Source organism: Choloepus didactylus, chromosome 5, assembly GCF_015220235.1.
Source record: "Choloepus didactylus isolate mChoDid1 chromosome 5, mChoDid1.pri, whole genome shotgun sequence".
Lineage (NCBI taxonomy): Eukaryota > Metazoa > Chordata > Mammalia > Pilosa > Megalonychidae > Choloepus > Choloepus didactylus.
Genome location: NC_051311.1, coordinates 131,143,286 through 131,165,558, shown reverse-complemented (window position 1 = coordinate 131,165,558; position 22,273 = coordinate 131,143,286). Strand labels below are relative to the sequence as shown.

The following is a 22,273-nucleotide window of genomic DNA, read 5'->3' as shown; positions in this document are numbered from 1 at the left end:
TATCCAGAATATGTAAATCCTTCAACTTAACAACAAAAAGACAAATGACCCAATTAAAAAGTAGACAAAAGACTTGAACAGACATCTCTCCAAAGAAGACATACAAATGGCCAGGTAGTACATGAAATGATGCTCAACATCATTAGACATCAGGGAAATGCAAATCAAAACCACAAGATACCATTTCACACCCATAGGAATGGCTGTTATTTAAAAAATGCAAAAAACAGGTTGTTGGAGAGGGAAGCAAAGAAACAGGAACAGCATATGTTCATAGTGGCGTCATTCACAATTGCCAAAAGATGGAAGCAACCCAAGTGTTCATAAACCAATGAAGGGATAAGTAAAATGTGGTGTGTATGTATATACAATGGAATATTATTCAGCCTAAAAACAAATGAAGTCTTGATACATGTGACAACATGGATGAACTTTAAGACGTAATGGTGAGTGAAATAAGCCAAACACAAAAGGACAGATACTGTATGATTCCTCTAATTTGAAACAATTAGAATAAGCAAACTCACAGAGTCAAAGTCTAGCATATACATTACTAGGGGACAGAGTAGGGATAGGGATTGGGAAATTAAGGCTTAAAAGTTAGGGTTCCTGCTTGGAATGATGGAAATGTTTTGGTTATGGATGACGGTGATGGTAGCACAACTTTGTGAATGCAATTAACAGCACAGAAGTATATATTTGAATATGATTAGAAGGGGAAATGTCAGAGTGTATATTCGGTAACAGAACAACAATTTTTTAAAAATCCATGGAACTGCACTACACAAACAGTAAACCCTAAGTTAAACCATGAACCTTAATTAATAGTACAATTATAAAAATGTGATATCATCAATTGTAACAAATGTTCTACACCAATGCAAGGTGTTGGTGGTAGGGTGGTATATGGGAATCCTGTATTTTATGCATGATTGTTCTGTAAATCCACAACTTCTCTAATAAAAAGAAAAAATATTCAGAGCAGATTTTCATTATTTTGGAAAATAACATGGATGACCCTTCTTTGGTTACACACAAAAACTGAAAACCTACCCACTGATGTCTGATATAAACAGAAAAACTCCATAAAAATAAAATCAATGGTGAACACAGGGCTATTTTTCTTAGGAGTATGAATCAGTGTCTCTTTAACCAACTAGTGGTTTTTACTTTTTAGAGAAAGTCTTTCCTTTTAATAGGGATTTGGACTGCACTGTAACCCTCTATGTGATGTTACCGAGAAGGATTTACAAGGCCTGGGAACTGTGAGGTTGGCTATTGAAATGAGACCAAACCTGATGAGAGTGAGGGTCCTTTGAAGGAAAAGAGGGTGACTCCTTGCACTGGAGAGAAAGGATGATGGAAGAGAGTGAAGAACAAGAAGAAATGAGGAGGGTAGAGATACACTTTCAGCTCAACTCCAACAAACAGGAATGCCCCAGAATTTGGTCAGAATCCCAGCTGCAGAAAGGAGCCATTAGCTCAAGAGGAATTCTCCATTTAGACTTTTTTCAAGTCACTCCACTCCTTCCCCAGTCAAATCCAATGAAGCTTTGTTAAACAAAGCCCTGGGCACGGCTTTTCTTTGTCTGTAGGAGTTAAGGGATGGGACTATCAGTGAGCAAATTGGTATACCGAGAAAAATCAGCTCAGAGAATGGTATAAGTCAGGAGTCGGGCAGGCGCCAGATGTCACCCTCAAATTAGGAGAACAAGGAAGGATCAACAGGAGATTATTAACAAAGGTGTCATCCCGATGTGACCCTGGATGGAGGGAGCCAGGGAAATAAGGAGCCTGATCTCGCTGACTTCTTGCCCTCTGCTCTCCCACCAGGGCTCCTCATTGGCCAAACCCAACCAGAAGCCAGAGGGAAGGGGTCTATAGGTGTGGTCCATGCAGGACAGCCTACTGGGGCACAGAGCAGGCTGAGAAGGATGGAGAGTAGCCTGGAGAGGCAAACAAAAGACATCTGACCCAGGAAGCATGCCAGGCACAAGCACGTGTTCACCTGCTGAGCTCCAGCGTTCCGACCGTTCAGAGTGGGAATGCTGGAGGCGGCAACAAGAGCCCACCGGGATGAATTTGTGGAAAGGGTAAGCATTTGAAGGCAAAGCAAGCGGGCACAATAAACCAGCTCTAAATGAAAACACTAACACTTTTCAAAGCAATACTAGCTCTAAATCAAAGCGTGTATATTTAATATACATGCATGTATTTGTAGAAAGTCTCATTTTGTCTGTGACACATGCCCACTGAATAATATGTTTATATCTAAGCGCTCTCTAGAGCTATTATCATCATTTATTCACTTCTTCAACAATGCTAAGTTCCTAACAGTTACAAGGTATGTAAACAAGAGTAATGTCCAGGGAGAAGTGGCAGAGGTATACAAGTGCTAATATAATTACCTTTAAATTAGCCCTAATTAATTAGCTTTATACTTCATTGCCAATACCTTTTTCAAATGGTCAGATACATTTTTACCATTTTTTTAAAAACTAAGATTCAAAGAAGAAATACTTACGGGTTCCAGCCCAAATCTTGTGTGTTCACATACAGAATACCAGCTCTGGACACAGTGGCCGGGGTTGCTGTCCGTAAGTGATGGATCTCAAAGAGAAGCTTCATGGAGGGGGTAAGGGCCACGCGCTCGTTGCTGGCAAGCGTCAGCACCTGGACGGAGCAGCACAGCAGCCAACGGGGCACAATGTCATTCGGGAGCAAAGGAGATGCCGCCAATTTACCCTCAAATGAGAAAGCCACTAAAAGCTCTGCATTCATTGTACTGGGTTAGAAGTGCAGCCTGAATTAAGATTTAAGTTATTCCCTCCGGGAGCTGACTGACCCTTGAGGAACCAAACCTCCCAAATGGACTCATTAATCCCAACCTTTAAATAACTGTGGGAATTATGGCCAAGCCAAATGTTTAGACTTTTATTCTAAAAGTTGATTACATGAAAAAGGCTCTTAATACTACAAAAAAGAAATAAATTTTCTTTAGAATCCGATATACTATAATTACCAGTTGTGCTATAGAAACTCATGCAAGTATAAAGATCCAAAATCTGTTATCATGCAATAAACAATGTCTTAGTTGGGAAACGTAACTTAAGGTGGTTACTAATTCTACTCTGTAATAATGATGATTACTGATTTATGTCTCCTGACCCCTATGACAGACCTTGCTTTGCTCAAGCAGGTGTTTCACAGGGCTGTACCATCACCTTTTGTTTTTGCAGGAAATGCTGGATTAACCACAGCAAAATGCTTGGGAAGGTGCCCACACTCAATCTGTAGCTATAGGAACTAGTTAACTTAAATAGCTAAATCTCTCCAATTTAACATGCTGCACAAACCTATCTTTTATTGTCTAAGCATTCCATACTTAATCAAAGATAAATAACAAGATGTAAAATTTATGGCTATCACACAGAAAATGGCAAGATCCGTATGAACTAAATTCTTAGATAATATCTGACTCTCATTAAAGGTTGTTAAATTTATAGACAAGAAGAATGTATTCTCTTTAAGAGAATTCTCAGAAAAGCGCCACTTATTAAAATAGTGGTATATAAGAATACCTGGTTAATGATTTAAAACTAGGATTAACATCAACAAGCAAACGGAACTGCTAACACACTCAAAAAGTTATGTTTAAGGTTTTAGCACTGAAAGGTTACCTTATTATCATCCATGACAGTATTAGTGATTCAATCCACCTAGGATCAATATCTCCATCCAGGACTATCCATTTTGGCCCATGATGAGTAAGATTTGCTTGTTCTCTCAGAATGGATGAGAAGAGACCTATGAATTAGGGTAAAAAATCCTAACCTATAATGCAGGTGAACACTGTTTATTTCTAAAATAAATCTATATTATTTCCACTGGAAGTTCTTCTATTAAATAAAAGCTATTTTGCTGCCTTTTTCTTATGGAGGGGTATGATGCCTTTTTGAGCTACATGTGTTCAGCATCTGTTTTAGGCTACATGTTGGTTTATTTCCCTATTCTCCATTTTTCTGTAACAGTATTCAAGGGACATAATTCTAGAACTAAAAGCATTCAGAAGCACTATATATCTCTTTGAGAAATTTGGTCATTGGCATTATATTATCACTACTTAACAAGATGTATAGACAAAAACATTTTTAATCCATGGTCCTTTTTGCCATTGGTATGTATCTAACTACTGTGTGTGCTCAGTGGTGTCTGATAGTTATTGATTTTTCACACTCCAATGTATAGTGGCATGGTGAGTAAAACCGTTTCAATGCATGTTCATGGAAGGTTTCATTTCCTCTGTGAAGTATTTTGTGCAAAAATAAATGAAAATACATAGTAGAACCTGCCACCGTGATCATAAGGAAGCCAGCAACCTTTTCTAATAACCACTGACTTGGGCTCCTTCCACAGACTTTCAGCGTAACAGATACCACTCCCTCCCCACTACAGTCCTTTACAAAAAGGCAGAAGCAAGATCAAGAAAGTACATTTTGATTGTCCCACAAATGAAGGAAATAGTGCCAACAAGATAAGAGGATGAAGAATGGCCCTACTTAGGGTCATCTGGGAAGTCTTTTCTGATGTGACATCTGACAAGATGCTCAACTAACCTAAGGGAGCTGCCAGGCAGGCATCTGCAGGAGGGTGTGGCAGCGGGAGGGAGAGTCAGGTGGAAAGGCCCCGACTTAGAAAGAGGCAAGAAGGCCAGCGTGAATGTCTTATGGTTAGTGAAGGGCAGAGGGCAGGAAACGAGAGACGGAGAGGGACAATCCTACAGAGCTTTGTAGGACATGCAGGAAGGTTGGATTCTAAGGGTGATGGGAACTGACTGGAAACTGAAAGCAGAGAATTCCCATTTTGAAGACAGCCCTCTACCTGTCGTGTGGAAAATGGACTGTAGGGAAACCAGCGAGGCAACTACTGTTGTGGTACAGGCAAGAGGTGATGGTGGCCTGGACTCTTGTGGTAGCGATGGAGAAGGTAAAGCCTACAGAATTTGCTGTTAGGTTGGATGTAGGGTGTGAAACAGAGAGAAGCCTCAAGGATGATGGCAAGGTTGGTGCATTTACTGCAATGGGAAGTAAAAACAGATTTAAACAAAGGGATTTGCTTGGCTACAGATACTTTCAGGGCTGGAAACACGTCCCACAGACTCTTGGACCCAGCACGTCCAATAGCGCCTGCCTGTTAACCATGGTCAGCACCTGATACGACATACTTTATAAATGTCTCCTGAGGCGTTCATGCTGGCTTCTCTCCTGGTTTACAGGGAGCCCTGAACATAACTGACGTAGGATAGAACACTCAGCTCTGAGTACAGATCTGCAGAATGCAAATCAACCACTTATTCAAATCTATTTTTAATTTATAGGTTATAAACACTGTTGTGATCTGCTTGATTTCTAATAACTGCAACACATAAACAGTAAATCTGTTACTGTGACTAAAATTGGCTTGCACTGAAAAATGGCTTTCGGATAGAAAAAAAAGAAATTTTTAACACTTCAAAAGGGGAAGATACTACTTGCCATCTTTCCATTCCCGGGTAGCATGATGGATGAAACCAAAGAGTTCATCTGTCGTCACAGCTTTAGGGTTTAAGTCATTCCAAACGGGTTTCTGCTGCATGTTAACATATGTTCGGTTCAGTGTTCTCAAAATCTAAAGAAAAGAAGGGAGAGAAAGCTAGAAAACAATAATAATTGAAGCCAAATGGAAAGTAAGATTTCTGAAGAACTTTCCTTATTGAGTATACATTCCTAGATATTGTGTGTGAGCACTGAGGTTGGAAATGGGGGAAAATACACATATATGTATTTCCATTGCCATCTTGAAAAATTTAATCCTGCAGTCCTTTAGGTAGAGAGAACTGGTTCACCTGATTTCTTAAACCATCTAGACTAGAGTAAGTCACCTTATCATTTGAGAATTTTAGCCATGTGTGCAAAGTGAACACTATGCAAACAAGCATTGGTGTTCATGTTTCTAAAATCCACCCTGCCTGTATTTAGATAAGTTGTTCTCAAAATTTAGCAGACATCAGAATCACCTGGAAAGGCCTGTTAAAACATGGATTGCTGGGCCTGCCCCCAAGTTTCTGACTCAGTAGGTGTGTAAAGGTGCTGATAACTTTCCAATGTGTTCCCAGGAGACGGCAGTGATGTGGGCCCTGTGGGGTTGGAGACTTGGTGTTGGACAGCAGAGGTTCCCAAGTGGAGACTGTCATGACTGAGGGTGGCTAGAGGCCAGAGATGCCACTAAACAGCCAACGTGCGGAGGACGGAGCCTACAACAAAGAAGTATCTGCCCAGAATGTCAGCAGTGGCGAGGCTGAGAAACCCTGATCCAGGTAAGTGAGGAAAAGAAACCCTGAGGATAGAACATGGTAGGGGCTCAACATATGTCCATTTAATTACTTGATGCCTGAATCCAAATATCTGCCCTAACTATCCCCTTTTTTCTTTCTCCTCAAAAGCTTTCTTCCCAAAGCTTTTCTTTTAGAAATTCATCACCCCGACCTACTTATGGGACATTTGAACAACTGGTAAACAATTGCCAAATACTTTGGAATAATATGGTGCTAAATAATATGGCCCTGAACTTCAGTGCTCTAGTTACATCAGCGTAGAGATTTTCAGCATAACAGATACTGAATAGAAAGGAATCGGTGATGCCTGGGGGAAAGAAACTGAATGCCTTAGGAATATTAAACTTATATTTTTAGAAACCATTAATCCCCTGGAAATTATAGAAATTATCCTTCCTTGAACCATGGCCCACATCTGAAACTTACTTGAACATAATAATTATAGATCTATCAGTTATCTACTTTAATTTTTCAATTATTACATTTTTCACTAGAAAAATCCCTATATGGAGCCTCCCTTTAAAATTGTTCCACCTTGGGATCCGATCTAAATACTGGCAAGTTCTATATACACCCATACTCTAAGGTCTCATGCCCATTCTGATTATTTTTAGTCATTGGCTACTAAATATGTTTACACCCAAGCACCCTGAATTAAAACCATGCAGTTCTGCATATACCATCTGCCAACCAGGAAAGGAAGTGTGTTGCCAGGACTGTCAGACCAAAGAAAATCATGCAGTGATCTAAAAATGTGGATAATAATACTCAGAGCATATCATCCTTGTGCAGAGCAAACCACACAGTACGCACCTAGCACAGCACATAACGAGTGCCTCAAAAATGTCATTTCTGCTGCCTTCCTTTCTTTTCAAGTTTTTGTTTGACCCCATGGAGGGCTATATCTGAAGGAGTATTTAAGGAAAATATTGGAGTTTGTTGTACTTAATGATATGGGGAGGATAATCTGGGACAGATTGGGGAAGATAAGAAAATAGTTTGGGTTAAATGTCCTCAGCAGAGCCAGTCAAATCCTGCAAGCCAGATATCATCTTATTCCTCAGTCTCTCAGTGTGTTTGCCTTGGATAAAAGAATTCAGGTATAACCATAGTATTGAGAGATGCATAAAGGAGAATGGCATAAATCTAAATGAATGCTTAGGATGTCAAATATCTCATGTGGAAAGCCCAATCTTGGTTATGTTCCTTGTGTGTCTGCAATGGTCTATTTGCTCCCCTCCTCTGTACCCCCAAAGGGAAAACATTGTCCACTGACCAAGAGAAGCATCTGAGTCTCAGCTTCTGACCCGAAATTATGGCAACTTAAAATCGGCCAAACAAGAACGAAAACAACAACCACTTGCTCCTTCCATGGCTGCAAGCAAACAGGCCATTTACTCTACCTTACTCTTTCCTGTGCCGGCATTTCCAACCACGAAGACAGAGTGCCTTATGGCCAGCAGTTCCTCCAGCTGGACGACCTGTAGATCAGACAGCCTGTCAATAGTTTCCTTTAGAGTTGGTGATAAAGAGACAACCTAGCTGGTTGATTGTAAATGTTCGGAAATGGATAGCAAAAAACTGTAAGTGTGATTAACAGTGCCGAGTGTGAGTATGGTTGAAAGGGGAAGTCTTGGGTCGTGTATGCCACTAGAAGGAAAGAAAGCTAGAGGATAAATCAAGGAACTGTTTAACATAGTGAAACCTGTTTTGGACGATGATTGTGGTTAATTGTACAAATATAAGAAAGTTCTAAATAAACTGAAACAAATGTACATCACTATCATAAGGTGTTTATAATAGGGTGGTAGATGGGAAAAATGCAATTAGTGCAAACTAAGGATTGCAGATAACAGTAACATTGTAGCATTCTTTCATCAATTGTAACAAAGCTATGCATCAATAATAGGTATGGGGGGTGGGATTTTTTTTTTTTTTTTCAGAACGAGAATGTTCTCAAATTGATTGTGGTGGTGACTGCCCACTTTAGATGGATTGTATGATGTGTGAATAAAACTGCTTAAAAAATTTTTAAAAGATAACCTGCTCATTTTGTCCAAATGTTATTTCTTTACACCCAAGATAGCCCCCACTGACAACAACACGTTCAGAAAAAATGAAAGTAGACCACAAGTGCATTGGGGAAGGCTGAGTGAAGGATGCACAGGAATTCCGTGCATATTTCTTTGCAACTTCCTGTATATCTATCATTATTTCAAAATAAAAAGTTAAATAAAAATACACCCCAAGTGCAAAGTAAAGAGTAGTTTCTTGTGGATGTCCCACAAAGAGCACAGAAGTGAAAAGAAGGTAAAACCATTCCTCAGTGGATCAGCAAAGCAGGCAAAGCAAAGTACTACTCATGGAAGGCATAACTGACAACATCAATGACTCTTAAGTTTTGAACAAAAATCTCATAAGGCCAAATGAAATATCATCATCTACTGCAAGGTAATGATTTATATCCCAGAAATATCTAAAATGGATTATATATATAGATACATTGATGCACATGTATTCACTGAACCCCAAATGATGCATACATAGGCACAAGCCTTTGATTTGTCTGATAACATCTTCATAAGTTATTCTCATATATGTTGACATTTCTCCCCCATTAAAAGCAACTACTAAGGATTTTACCTGATTTTCTCTAAAATGGAGGGAAGAGTGAATAAAATAAATCTTTGGTGATGTTACCAAGAACTGGTAACTTTCATAAATTACATGTGTGCTTATGTCTAAAACCAGGTCTTGGTCATATTTGTGTTTTCACCTTCTCACAGAAGGGGACAACTAAAAGAGTTGCTTACATTTACTATAGTGAAGACTGCTATAGGAGAACGTCTAAAATATAAATTAAGATCATATTAAGTTCATTGTAACATAAGTTAATGCTTTGGTTTAGTATCACCTGTGACAGTTATTTTCACTGAACATCCCGAGGGCTGCCCTGAGGGGTAAATGCTCTTTTACCTTGAGGATGAAGCTCTCCTCTGGCTGCAGGTGGAGCTCCAGGGCGGCCTGCCGGACCGTCTGCTCCAAGTGTGGTACCCTCTTCCGGGGCACATCCAGAGAGGGAAACAGGTCACCAACCAGGCCCAGGAACACCAGGATGTCGTCGGTCTCTATTTTAGGCATATTGAAGTCCCTTAATGCTCTCATAAGTACCTAGAAAGGAGAACAGAGAACACTTTAAAGAAATAAAAATAAAAAATACGAAGTTCGACAAACACCTTAACAGCTAAACATTTTATTTTGGATCCTCATCTCTAAAGCATGACCTATTTCTATTAGGGTGGCATTCCATCTATAGGGAGACTAAATGCTTATGCTTAACATATTAAAAAATAAGAAGGTCCTGCTGATACAACAGACAAAGCTCAGAATAGGGTCACCAGGAGGCCCTGACCCTTCCCTGCCAATCATCTATTTTTGATCTTGAGAAAGAATCTCCTTAATCCTGAAACTCTAGGAGGTAAACTAACCTGAACCATCAGATCACTTTGTTCAAAGTACTTGGAAAACCTCAGAATGATGTTAAGATTGGGTTTTTCTTCAGTACTGACTGAAAACCAAAGAAGGCTTTAGATTGCAAAAGCAATAACTCAAAAATCAGGACAAGAGAAGAAGTCCAACAACAGTAACAACACAGACGGAGAATAAATAAATAGAGACAATCTTGAGCTAATCATGAACTGTGACTAAGAGGAAGAGAGGGCAATATTGGAAAAGAAGAAAATCACAAAATAATCCCCTAAGATAATAAAACTCACATCAATCGACAAATTGTTTTCTAATGCTCAAGCCACAGCGCATGTGCATAGTGATGTATATCCATTGTTCTTAATAGAGAAATTACATGAAGTGGCTGTTATTTTTCCCCCTTGAGGAACAGTAGAACATTTCCCTAGTAGTTCTGAATAACCAACAAACATTTAATTGGTGTTTCAGCAATCATTGTTCCTGCTCGATTCTTCATGATCATCTTAAATCCCAGGAAATGTATGCACTTTTTGTTCCATTAGATTATATCATCACTGAATTTTTCAGGATTAACATCCCAACTCAATCACATTTTCTAAATGTTCCTCAGAGGAAATCAAACAGCAATTACCAAATTATTTGATTATAACCTTCAAAATACTTTCTGGGGCTGATTTTCCAAAAGCACTTATAAAATCACATTCTCCTTCCTATATTCATATCCTTGCACTCCAGAATACTTGGGGCCTTTTGTAACATAAGAAATACCAGTCCTAAAACAACCCACACTATAAATTGATGCTATGCTTTTTTAAGGGCATGCTATATATGATGCACCATCTAGGTACATACTTGCATTTGTATGGAACCATTTAACTGCTCATTCAAAAAAATCACATTAGCATTGCAGTACCTGATCTTCCGGTCTATTTTTATCTCCTCGTTTCAGGGAGCCAGCTACAACCAAGACAGATTTAATAGCACGGAGACCCCAATCATAATGATCCTAAAATCAAAACATAAGAATGTTTTCTAAAAAAAGTTTTATGAGGGCATAGGATTCTCATTCCAGAAGTAAAAGCCAAAAGTTAAAAGAGCTCCGATAAAGACACACTTTAAGAACTTAAAATATTATTTTCATCTCCTCTCTGAAATTCTGAAAACCATGTCCCTCCAGTGTCCTGCTGCTTCAATATCCTGTTTCTCTGCCTATCAGCATTTAACTGCAGCGTTTCTTGAGGCTCCATCTATCCCTTGCTCCTTCCTCTCCCAATAACCCAGCTAACTCAGAAGCCTGACTACTCATTTCTCGATTTGCCCACCAACACCCCTGATGTCCCACCCTTTTCCAAAAACAGAACTTTAATTACCCTGATTACTCCACCTTTAATCCCTCAGACATCCCTACCCTGATGCTAGCCCTTAATACAGTAAAAACCATATAATTAAAATTCAATTATAAACCGGTGAGGACTCCTCCCCCAGGTTCCAAGCTAGCTGGAGAACAGAGACAATGTCTCATTACATTTATCTTCTAGGCCTTAGCACAGCACACAGCGCAGAGAAGCTGTGCTGCTCAGGAAAGATATGCTGAGTGAATTAATGGACCGTGTGTGACTGGCCTTCTCTCCTTTCCCCTCCTTCTACAATCCACATAGTTAACAACCCTTCTCTGAAATGTCTCTCAGTTGTGCCTGTGTGAAGGTTGCTTAGTGTTATCATCTATAAAAAGGGCAGAAAAAAAGTATCTACCTATTTTACAAGGTTATTTCAGGAATAAAATGAATTAATGTGAGTATAAATGTGCTGTGGGCAGTGAAACAATATATACATGTGTAAATATGCCATTTAGTCCATTAATGGATAATGGAATCAATTTAGTAGCGCTTGACCATCTTTTTTTTTCCCCAGAGGTAAAATAGAACAGAATAGAATGAAAAATAACATAGTCCATTGCAAATAAAATGTTTGGTAAGAAATTTTTATTTCAGTTGTCCATTTATTTACGAGAGAGGGAGAGGGCGGGGGAGGGGGAGTGTGTGTGCGCACACCAAGTCTCAAAAGAAAATGTACTTTTTACTTCAGGTCATGGTCAAAATAATTTGAGAGCCACTGATGTACAAGTGGATAGGGGCTCGAAGGGGAAGAAGAGGAAGCAGAGCCTGGGTCTGAAGGATGGATGGCAGAGGGGTTATGTCATGGCTGTAGCAATGTGCAAAGACAGGATGCAAAAGAAATCCCGGACACAGATTACACAGAACCTGGTGTCTTTCCCAAACATGTGAGCACTGCAAACTGCTGCTAAACTCATCTTCACCATTGCCGCTATGTCATTCCTTTGGTCAAAGCATCCAGTGATGCTTCTCTCAAATCATCCACACAGTATCAGTGGACTGCGCCTAACTCACTCATCTGCCTGCCCCGGGATCATCTCCCTCATCTCATTCATGACATTTCTCTGATTTATGAACTCTGTGGTCTCTGCTGTGCCTTTACTCCTGGCTCCTTCCTCTTGTCACTCTCTACAGGTGTCCTAGAGAGGATTTGGAAAACCTCAATTCAAAGCTTGCTGAGGACACTGGGCAGGTTACTTCACTCAGTTTTCTCATCTGTAAAACAGGGCTGATGATACCGACTCATAGACTGGTGAAGACCTAAAACGGTAACACCTGGTTCCTGTTCGTGACTTTCTTCTTTGCAACCCCAGTAATGTTTTCATCTCCTATTTCCTTCCTATTTTTATTTCATGGAAATTGAGTATCTTAAGAAAGTTCTTTAGAAATCTGACTGTTTCACTCCTTCCTCATCATCAGCATTAGCACATTACCCGGATAACCTAGATGCTCATTAAACATGTAATTATTACCACTGGGAATGGATATAGTAGCAATTCCATGTACCCTGGGTTCAGTGACATTCTTCTTCTGACATTTCTCCATTATAAAATATAAATGGTCTCATTGTTTTTTAAAAATGGTGAATACAAACAAGAATAAGGAGGAAAATTAAAATACTCATAATCTTACTAACCAAAGACAACTTTTAAATTCACAATATATTTTCCACTTATTTCAAATGTATAGAAAACTACAATATAATATAGAGTATAAAACACATGTGAATTTTAGATCACATCATAGTTTGGCATAATGCTTTCCTGCACATAACATTGTCATAAATGTTTCCCTTATTATTAAATTTAACATGGTTTCTCCCAAAATGAAAATTCACAGTTATTAAAATGACAGCATGAATTTGTCTCTTAGATTCCAAATCTCACCTTAACAATGGGCAAGTTAAAATGAGCATACCTGGCAATACAGGTAACTGTATGGTTGGAGCTGTGGTATTTTAATATTTTTATTCTGGAACAACTACAGAATAACATCACCAGGAATTAATGAAGGGTCAATAAACTAAAAGCCAAAGGTGACCAAAAAGCTGAATTAAAAAATACTGATGCTAATAATATGTAATTTGTGGCACATCAGCAACTTTACTGGATTTGTAAGAATTTTCTTACTGGAGGGTAGAGAGGGAGTGGAAAAGTTTGACCCATTTCAGAGCACAAGTAAAAAAAAAAACAAAAGCCAGCCCTATCTGCAAATAACCAACAAAAGAAGAAAAAAGTTAACATTTCTTGACATGTTCTTCAGAAAATTAAATAAGTTTTAGCTAACTCTTAGAAACACCACCCTCTCACCAGAAAATGAGCTTTTATATAATTCCCATTTATAATTAGAGCCCTGACAAAATTTAAAGAAAACCACATAGCCCAGTGACAAAAACAGTATTATATACTAATGAAACATTGGAATTAAAATATCTCAAATTTAATTCAGAAAAAAAGTTAACAATTGTAAAAGGTTCAAAATTTTATGGAAGATATAAAATATTCCTAATGTTTAACTGTAATTTGAATTAAAATTTTCGTAGACCCATATTTCAAAGCTTTTTTAATGTACTGTAAAAAGCAAGACAAAATCACAAAAGCCTCCTCACCTGCTTGGAGAGAAGCTCCCTGCAGAGCGTGTACAATGTGACAAACTTTCGGGCTAGTGAGCGTGCATCCACAAAACCTTCAGCAACTAACATGATTTCACAGATTAGCTCAATGTCAGGGGCCACCATAGCACAAGGTCTAAAAAGTAAATATAGTTTTAAAGTGTGATAAGATAATGAGTACAAATTGCTGAAATCAAGTGATCAATTTGTACCAACATTCTAACCATTCTCAAGCAGGTTATAATTACTTCTGTCAATCAAAGCTAACAAAACTCTTCACTTCTAAGAAGTGTCCAGTTAATTACTGGATGCATAGGAAAGGTGGAAAGTCTGAAAAAGGCACTGGTGTAGAAATTTAATGAAAATCTATGGGTATAGTCTACAAATTTCTAATGTATAGGTTTCACTGCAGAAAGATGAACAATCACTTCTGGTCAAGAGGCAGCCTTTATTTGTGGCGAGTGGTTCTGGTAAATGTTTAACAACCAGTTATCCACAAAATAGCATTTGCCAACTTCCACAAACTAAATACTCTAACCATGTCTGATTTGAAGCTACAACATGACATCACAAACCGTGGAGCTGAGAAGACATGTACAGTAGCAGACCACTTACAGACACAAAAAACTCAAAAACATAAATATTAGTGAACTGTAGTCAAATATTTTAATTAGGAAGTGATGAGTTCCGAGTATTTATTAACTTTTTACTGTACTTTATTACACTGAAAGCTTATATAATTTAATTTTTATTAATGGCTGGGTTTAACAACTGACTCACAAAATTCATGCAAATTTAACAATCCTCTCACACAGCTAGTATGAGCAATTTCTAGCACATCACTGCCTGGGGTCAACTCAAACTTCTGAGATAAAAATTTAGAAAAACATGGCTTTCAAATGTCCTTTCTTCCTTATTTCCAAAACGTCACCCCCTCCAAGGACAACTGCCATTAATAGCAATGTTAAAAAAAACCAATTGAAGTAGAGTGTAAAGAAGGAGCAAGAGTAAGAAAATAAATAAGCCTGTTATTTCAGACTTCTTCAGATGATACAATCCAATAATATTCACCCACCGGCTTTTGTAAATATAATTGCTCTATACCCCATGTACATCTTATTTTTCATCCTAATCATTTTCAAGAATTTCTTTGGATCTAGGTGATAGCTCTTCTTGCTGAGCTGGTCCCCATTGAACTTTTTTTTTTTTTTTTACCTTTTATCATATGAGAGAAGAAGATGAAGAATAAACAGGATAGAGAAAAGACTAGCAAATTTACTTAATTTATACTTACATTAATAATGACTGTTTACTGAGATGTTACTTCAGGTCACATTGAGTGCTATAAGCTTTTCTTGTACTCTCTCACTTAGTTCTCACAACTCTGAGGTGGCTACTCTCATTATCTGTATTTTACAGAGGTACAGACCCAGGTTCAGAGAAGTTAACGCAGAAAGTCCTAGCTTACGTGATTAGTAAGTGGTGAATCAGGATACTCTTATGGTCCAAGCATACTGCCTGTCTTCATGAATGATTCTCTCATCATCCAAATTTTCCTTCAACTGTTGCTGACACAAGTAATATCACTCTAACATAAGTGATGTTGCACTTAAAGTGTATGAAACTCTCAAAACACTTCTGAATTTAAACACCCAAATGAAACATGAGTAAAATGGATTAGGTTACACACTGTGGTGGATTGAACTGTATACCCCAGTTTGGACATGTTCTTGGCCCATGGTCTGGTGGGTGTGGACCCATTGTAAATGAGAGCTCTTGAAGATGTGATGTCAGTTAAGGTGTGGCCCAACTGAAATCAGGATGGGATTTAATCCAGATTACTGGGGTCCTTTATAAGCAGAGTGAAAGTCAGATGGAGAGAGAAGCCACAGGAAGCAGCCAGAAGCTGGATGTCAACAGAACCTAGAACAGAAAGGAGAAGATGCCGCCATGTGCATTGCCATGTGAAAGAAAAGCCAAGGACCAAGATCACCAGCAGCCAGCCCCAGAATGCCACAGTTTGAGGGAGAATCCATCACCTTCCCGATACTTCAATTTTGGACTTCTAGTCTCAAAACCATAAGCCAATAAATTTCCACTCTTTAAATTAACCTATTACATGATATTTGTTTTAGCAGCCAGGAAACTAAAACACACATTTAAAAATTAATGGAAAGGTGTTTAATCTTCCTACAAAATATTTGGCATTATATTTATTTCTAGGACAGTTATTCTCTAACTTATTTTTCAAGACAATTAGACATTATAAAATTGCTATGCTTTAGAAAAAGGTTTTTATGAAGAAAGGATGACTTATTCAATAAAGAATACTACAAAAATTTACTATTAGAAGAATTCTGTTTAAATACTCATTTCATATTGCCTACCAAAATAAATTCTCAGTAGATGAATTACATGTAAAATGTACTACTATAAAAATTAGAAAAAATATAAATGAAAAATACTGTTAAATGTATAGATGAACGAAGAAATTTTAAGCTTAAATGAATTTAGAGAAACCACACTAAAACTACACATATCACCATATGAGCATTAAAAATCTAATATAGCAACAATAATAAATAAAATCAAAGGTGATTAAAGTAAGCAAAATGTCAACAAATCTCACAATGAAGATCACAACAGAAATATGGGCAAGAACATGACGGGTAATTTACAAAGAAGCAAATTCAAATGGCTAATGAATATTTGCAAAATCTTAACTTTTTACCTGTAATTTTTTAAATGCAAATTAAAATAATTAGAATGTATTTTTCCTATACATTAAATATGAATTTCTGCTTTTGACTCTTTTAAACTAACTGGTACCAGAATTTCCTACTGTCATAGCCAACTAGAAAACTGGACACAACATATGAAACAGCTGTTTTTTATACTTGGATAACAGGTAGCAAAGGATCCTGAGAGATCCTCCCTTGAGAAAAAGGAAAGAAATAAGGTGAGTTTTATGATCATTCAGAGTTCTGCCTAGGGGCATTTTCATAGACTATAGCTTGGGGTGGGAGGAAACCAAGCAAAGCATAGCAATCCTGCTGAGCTGAGGAGACAGAGATCGGAGGTGGGAGTGGAGGTGGCATGAAGTTGCAGAGAAGAGGAAGAGCTCCAGAAACTGCATAAGGGACATCATCATGTCTTTGCTGAATTCTAATACATACATGCATATGATGAAACCCCCAAGAGGCCAGGCAGAGAAGTCCAGGGAGTTATAAACTGAAAACTTCACAGAGCTGGGAGACGTTCAAGAGACAGCAAAAGAGAAGAGGCATACATGGGCATTCAGGAGGGACCCAGAGAGGTTCCACCTTAGTAGTTGGGCTAAATTAGCCCAAGAGCAAAGGGTAAGTGAGAGCAGCTCAAAGATTAAAAACAAGCCTTGAAAAGATTACGCTAATCTACAAGTAACAACTACCTGCCAAAACAAAGCCCAACACTTCAAAAGAAATAAGAAAATTCACTCAACAGAAATTCATAATGTACAGCAATCAGTAAAAAATTACTAGGCATGCCAAGAAGCAGGAAAAAGTGACCCAAACCAGAAGGAACATTAGTCAATAGAAACAGACTCAGAAATAAGTGTCATGATGGAATTATGATGGACAAGGACTTTAAACCACTCTTAATAAATGCGCGAGGATGTACAAGAAAGCATGAATATAATAAGAAAAGAATTAAGAGATATTAAAAACACCCAAATGGAATTTTTTTCAGCTGACAAATACAATATGTGTTTTAAAGAAATTAACTAGATGCACTGGAGAGCAGATTAGCTATGAGAGAAGAAAAAAACAAAAATTTAGCTGAACTGAAACATAAACAGAAAAAAATAAAGAGCCCCTCAGTGATCTGTGGGACAAAATCAAGCTGTTTAACATAAATGTAATTAATTTCCTGAGAGAAATTAATGCCACAAACACAAGAAATGATTTTTTTCCCAAATGTGATGAACATACACATACAGAGACCCAAGAAGCTCAACAAATCCCAAAATAAACAAAAAGAAAAACACATGAAGGCATACCACAATCAAAATGCTGAAAACTAGTCATAAAAAGTTTTTCAAGCGACCAGAAATAAAATGATGTATTACATAGAAAGGAACAAAGTCAAGAATGACTCCAAATTTCTTGTTAGAAAAAATTACAATAACATCTATTAAATGCTGGGAAAAAGGGGGGGAAAAAAAAGCAGTACATCCAAAATTCTATATCCAGAAAATATCCTTTAAATGTGAATGTGAAAATGAAGACTTTTTCTGTAAAATGAAGCCTCAAAAAATTCATCACCACATAAAAAATATTAAAGGAAGTTCATCAGGCTAAAGGAAGTTCTGAAAGATGAAAGAGGAGTATCAGAAATGGTAAATATGGGGATAGAAATTTAAAAAATATGGTTCTCATCTTAAAAAATTTAGGAAACTTCTAGTCAACCAAGATCACAGCATAAGGTGCTCCAGGATTCCATTCCCCCACAGAATCTTTGAACAACTAGCAAAAACCTGGCAGATTATGGGATTGAGAACATCTTTGACAAAAGGGGGATGCGAAATGAAACAAAATAAAGCTTCAGTGGGTGAAAGACTTCAAATGGAATAGAGAGGTCACTCTGGTGGACATTCTTACGCACTATATAGATAACACTTTCTAGGTTTTAATGTATTGGAATAGCTAAAAGTAAATACCTGAAACTACCAAACTCCAACCCAGTAGCCTTGACTCTTAAAGACGATCGTATGACAATGTAGATTACAAGGGGTGACAGTGTGATTGTGAAAACCTTGTGGATCATACTCCCTTTGTTCAGTGTATGGATGGATGAGTAGATAAATGGGGACAAAAACTAAATGAAAAATAGGGTGGGATGCGGGGTATGATTTGGGTGTTTTTACTTTTCTTTTTTATTCCTATTCTGATTCTTTCTGATATAAGGAATATGTTAAACAATAGACTGGGGTGATGAATGCACAACTATATGACAGTACTGTGAACAGTTGATTGTACACTATGGATAACTGTATGGTATGTGAATATATTTCAATAAAACTGAATAATAATAAAAAACCTGGCAGAGCTATCTTCTTCAAAACTCTAGGAAACAGTTAAAGGGTTTCAGTAACTGGGCAAGTCCCAAATCAAGAAAATACAGCTTTAAAAGTGGTAGGAGAGAGGCAGAGGGAAGAAGGCAGATTAGGAGAGACAGGACAAAAAAAAATGTCCCTGTGAAAAACACTAGATAAAAGAAAGTGCTCCAGAACACCAGTTCCAGTGATGCACCGGCTGGACAATGTCTGTTAAATCCACAGGAACTGTGCACTTGGTGAAACTGAGAGTCTGCATTCACAAACAAGTGAGTGAGGCTGCTGGAGAAGCGGCCACCAGGCTGCGGTTGGGAGAAACCAGGGGTTGGCATTTGGAGATGGATTAGATTAAAAACTCAAAAAGTGGCTGCAGATCCAGCAGCAAGAGCCACGCAGTTGAGTGCTGTGAGGAGTCCCTTCCACAACCCGAGCACCCGCCTCAGTATCTGGCTGCTTATTATCCCAGAGCTAGGAAGGCAGAGGTCAGTGTAAAGGGGAAATGACCACACCCCCTACAGTCATCTTTTCAGTGGGCTGGGAACGCCCATGCATGGTGCTGTGGCCCAGAGCCATGCCATGCAGTTGAGCATGGAGGGAACTGCTTTCCATACCCCGTGCACCCACCTCAGTATCTGGCATGGACAATAGCCTTCTGCACACCTGCAGCTAATTGTTCCAGAGCTAGGAAGGCGGAGGTCTGCTGAAGAAGTAATTTACCATGCCCCATACAGTCATCTTCTCAATGGGCTGGGAATGCTCCTGCACAGTACAGCAGCACAGAGCTTCCCTTAGGGACTCTGCTCACCTTGATGTTGCACAGTCTTCTCTCTGTGGAGGCCACTGGAGGGCACAGCTTGGAGATGGGACCCGCACAGAAGTCCCAGGGGCCCTACACCAATACCAAGGACTTGGGAGTCTGTGGCAGAGATAGACTGTGGGGAGACTGAGCCAAAGGTTTGGACTCCTGCAATAACTTTAAGTCTCCAGGAACAGCTGGGAAACTTGATTACTAAAGCTTCCCTCTCTCTCCCTAACTGCTCAGACACACACCCCAAATTCAGGGTGGGGGGCAGCACCAACTACACTCAGAAATTTGGTACACTGATAGGAACCCCACAGGATTCGGACACCCAATCACCACATAGACAAACTTGGGGAGAACTGGCTTGAGGTAATAGGTAGCTTGCGGGCACCACCTGCTGGTAAGTCAGAGAAAGTGCACTCCACCAAGCTGTAGCTCTGAGAAATTAGAGATAACTGTTCATATAAGCATGCAGATCCTAAAAGAACCCTATCAAGATAAGCAAATGCCAAGAGGACAAAAACAACAGAAAATTTTAAAGCATATGAAGAAATCAGAAGATATGGATAATCCAAACCCAAACACCCAAATTAAAAGGTCAGAGGAGACACAGTATGTGGAGCAATTAATCAAAGAACTAAGGACAAACAACAATATCATGGCACAGGATATAAAGGACATAAAGAAGACCCTAGAAGAGCATAAAGAAGAATTTGCAAGAGTAAGTAAAAAAAAATAGATGATCTTATGGAAATAAAAGAAACTGTAGATCAAATTTCAAAGATTCTGGATACACATGGTACTAGATTAGAAGAAACTGAGGAGAGAATCAGTGAGCTTGAAGAGGGCAGAATGGAAAGTGAAAGAACAAAAGAAAGAATGGGGAAAAAAATCAAAAAAATTTACGTGGATCTCAGGAATATGATGGACAACATAAAGAGCACAAATATAAGAATCATTGGTGTTCCAGAAGGGGAAGAGAAGGGTAAAGGTCTAGAAAGAGTATTCAAAGAAATTGTTGGGGAAAACTTCCAAAACCTTCTAAATAAGATAAATACATAAATATTAGATGCCCAACAAACTCCAAACAGAATAAATCCAAATAAACCTGCTCCGAGATATAGTCTGATCAGATTGTCAAATGCTGAAGAGAAGGAACAAGTTCTGGAAGCAGCAAGAAAGAAGCAATTCACCACTTACAAGGGAAACAGCATAAGACCAAGCAGTGACTACTCTGCAGTCACCACGGAGGTGAGAAGGCAGTGGTATGACATATTTAAAATTCTGAAAGAGAAAAACTGCCAACCAAGAATTCTTTATCCAGCAAAGCTCTCCTTCAAATTTGAGGTAGAGCTTAAATTTTTCAGGCAAACAAATGCTGAGAGAATTTTCTAACAAGAGACCTGCCCTACTGGAGATACTAAAGGGAGCCCTATCGACAGAGAAACAAAGAAAGGAGAGAGAGAGATGGAGAAAGGGTTAGAACTAAAGAGATTTAGTAAGGGTACATTAAAGGATATTAAGACAGAAAGGGGAAAAAATATATCTGACAAACATAAACCAAAGGACAGGATGGCTGATTCAAGAAATGCCTTCACAGTAATAACACTGAATGTGAATGGATTAAACTCCCCAATTAAAAGATGTAGATTGTCAGATGGATTAAAAAATATGAACCATCAATATGTTGCATACAAGAGACTCATCTTAGATGCAGGGACACAAAGAAATTGAAGATGAATGGATGGAAAAATATTTCATGCAAGCTACAGCCAAAAGAAAGCAGAAGTAGTAATATTAATTTCAGATAAAATAGACTTTAAATGCAAGGATGTTACAAGAGACAAAGGCCACTACATACTAATAAAAGGAACAATTCAACAAGAAGAAATGACAATCATAAATGTTTTATGTACCCAATAAAGGTGCCCCAAAATACATGAGACAAACATTAGCAAAACTAAAGGAAGCAACAGATGTTTCCACAAAAACTGTGGGAGACTTCAAAACATCACTCTCTCCTATAGACAGATCAACCAGACAGAAGACCAATAAGGAAATTGAAAACCTAAACAATCTGATAAATTAATTTGAATTAATAGACATACATAGAATATTACATCCCAAATCACCAGGATACACATTCTTCTGTAGTGCTCACAGAACTTTCTCCAGAATAGATCATATGCTGGGCCATAAAATAAGCCTCAAGAAATTTAAAAAAATTGAAATTATTTAAAGCACATTCTCTGACCACAATGGAATACAATTAGAAGTCAATAACCATCAGAGACTTAGAAAATTCACAAATACCCAGAAGTTAAACAACACACTCCTCAACAATCAGAGATAAAGAAGAAATTGCAAGAGAAATTGCTAAAGATATAGAGACGAATGAAAATGAGAACACAACATATCAAAACCTATGGGATGCAGCAAAGGCGGTACTGAAGGGGAAATTTATAGCTCTAAATGCATACATTAAAAAGGAAGAAAGAGCTAAAATTGAAGA

General features: G+C 38.2%; 1 protein-coding gene across 1 annotated transcript in view; it reads right to left on the bottom strand.

Annotated features, from left to right (window-relative positions):
* DNAH11 (dynein axonemal heavy chain 11) overlaps positions 1-22,273 on the bottom strand; it is a 415,753-nt gene that overhangs the window by 212,361 nt on the left and 181,119 nt on the right. The window contains 8 exon segments of the mRNA XM_037836873.1: positions 2,525-2,673; positions 3,681-3,706; positions 3,709-3,807; positions 5,535-5,667; positions 7,777-7,854; positions 9,350-9,544; positions 10,773-10,865; positions 13,862-14,000. Coding sequence (XP_037692801.1) covers positions 2,525-2,673; positions 3,681-3,706; positions 3,709-3,807; positions 5,535-5,667; positions 7,777-7,854; positions 9,350-9,544; positions 10,773-10,865; positions 13,862-14,000 — 912 coding nt within the window.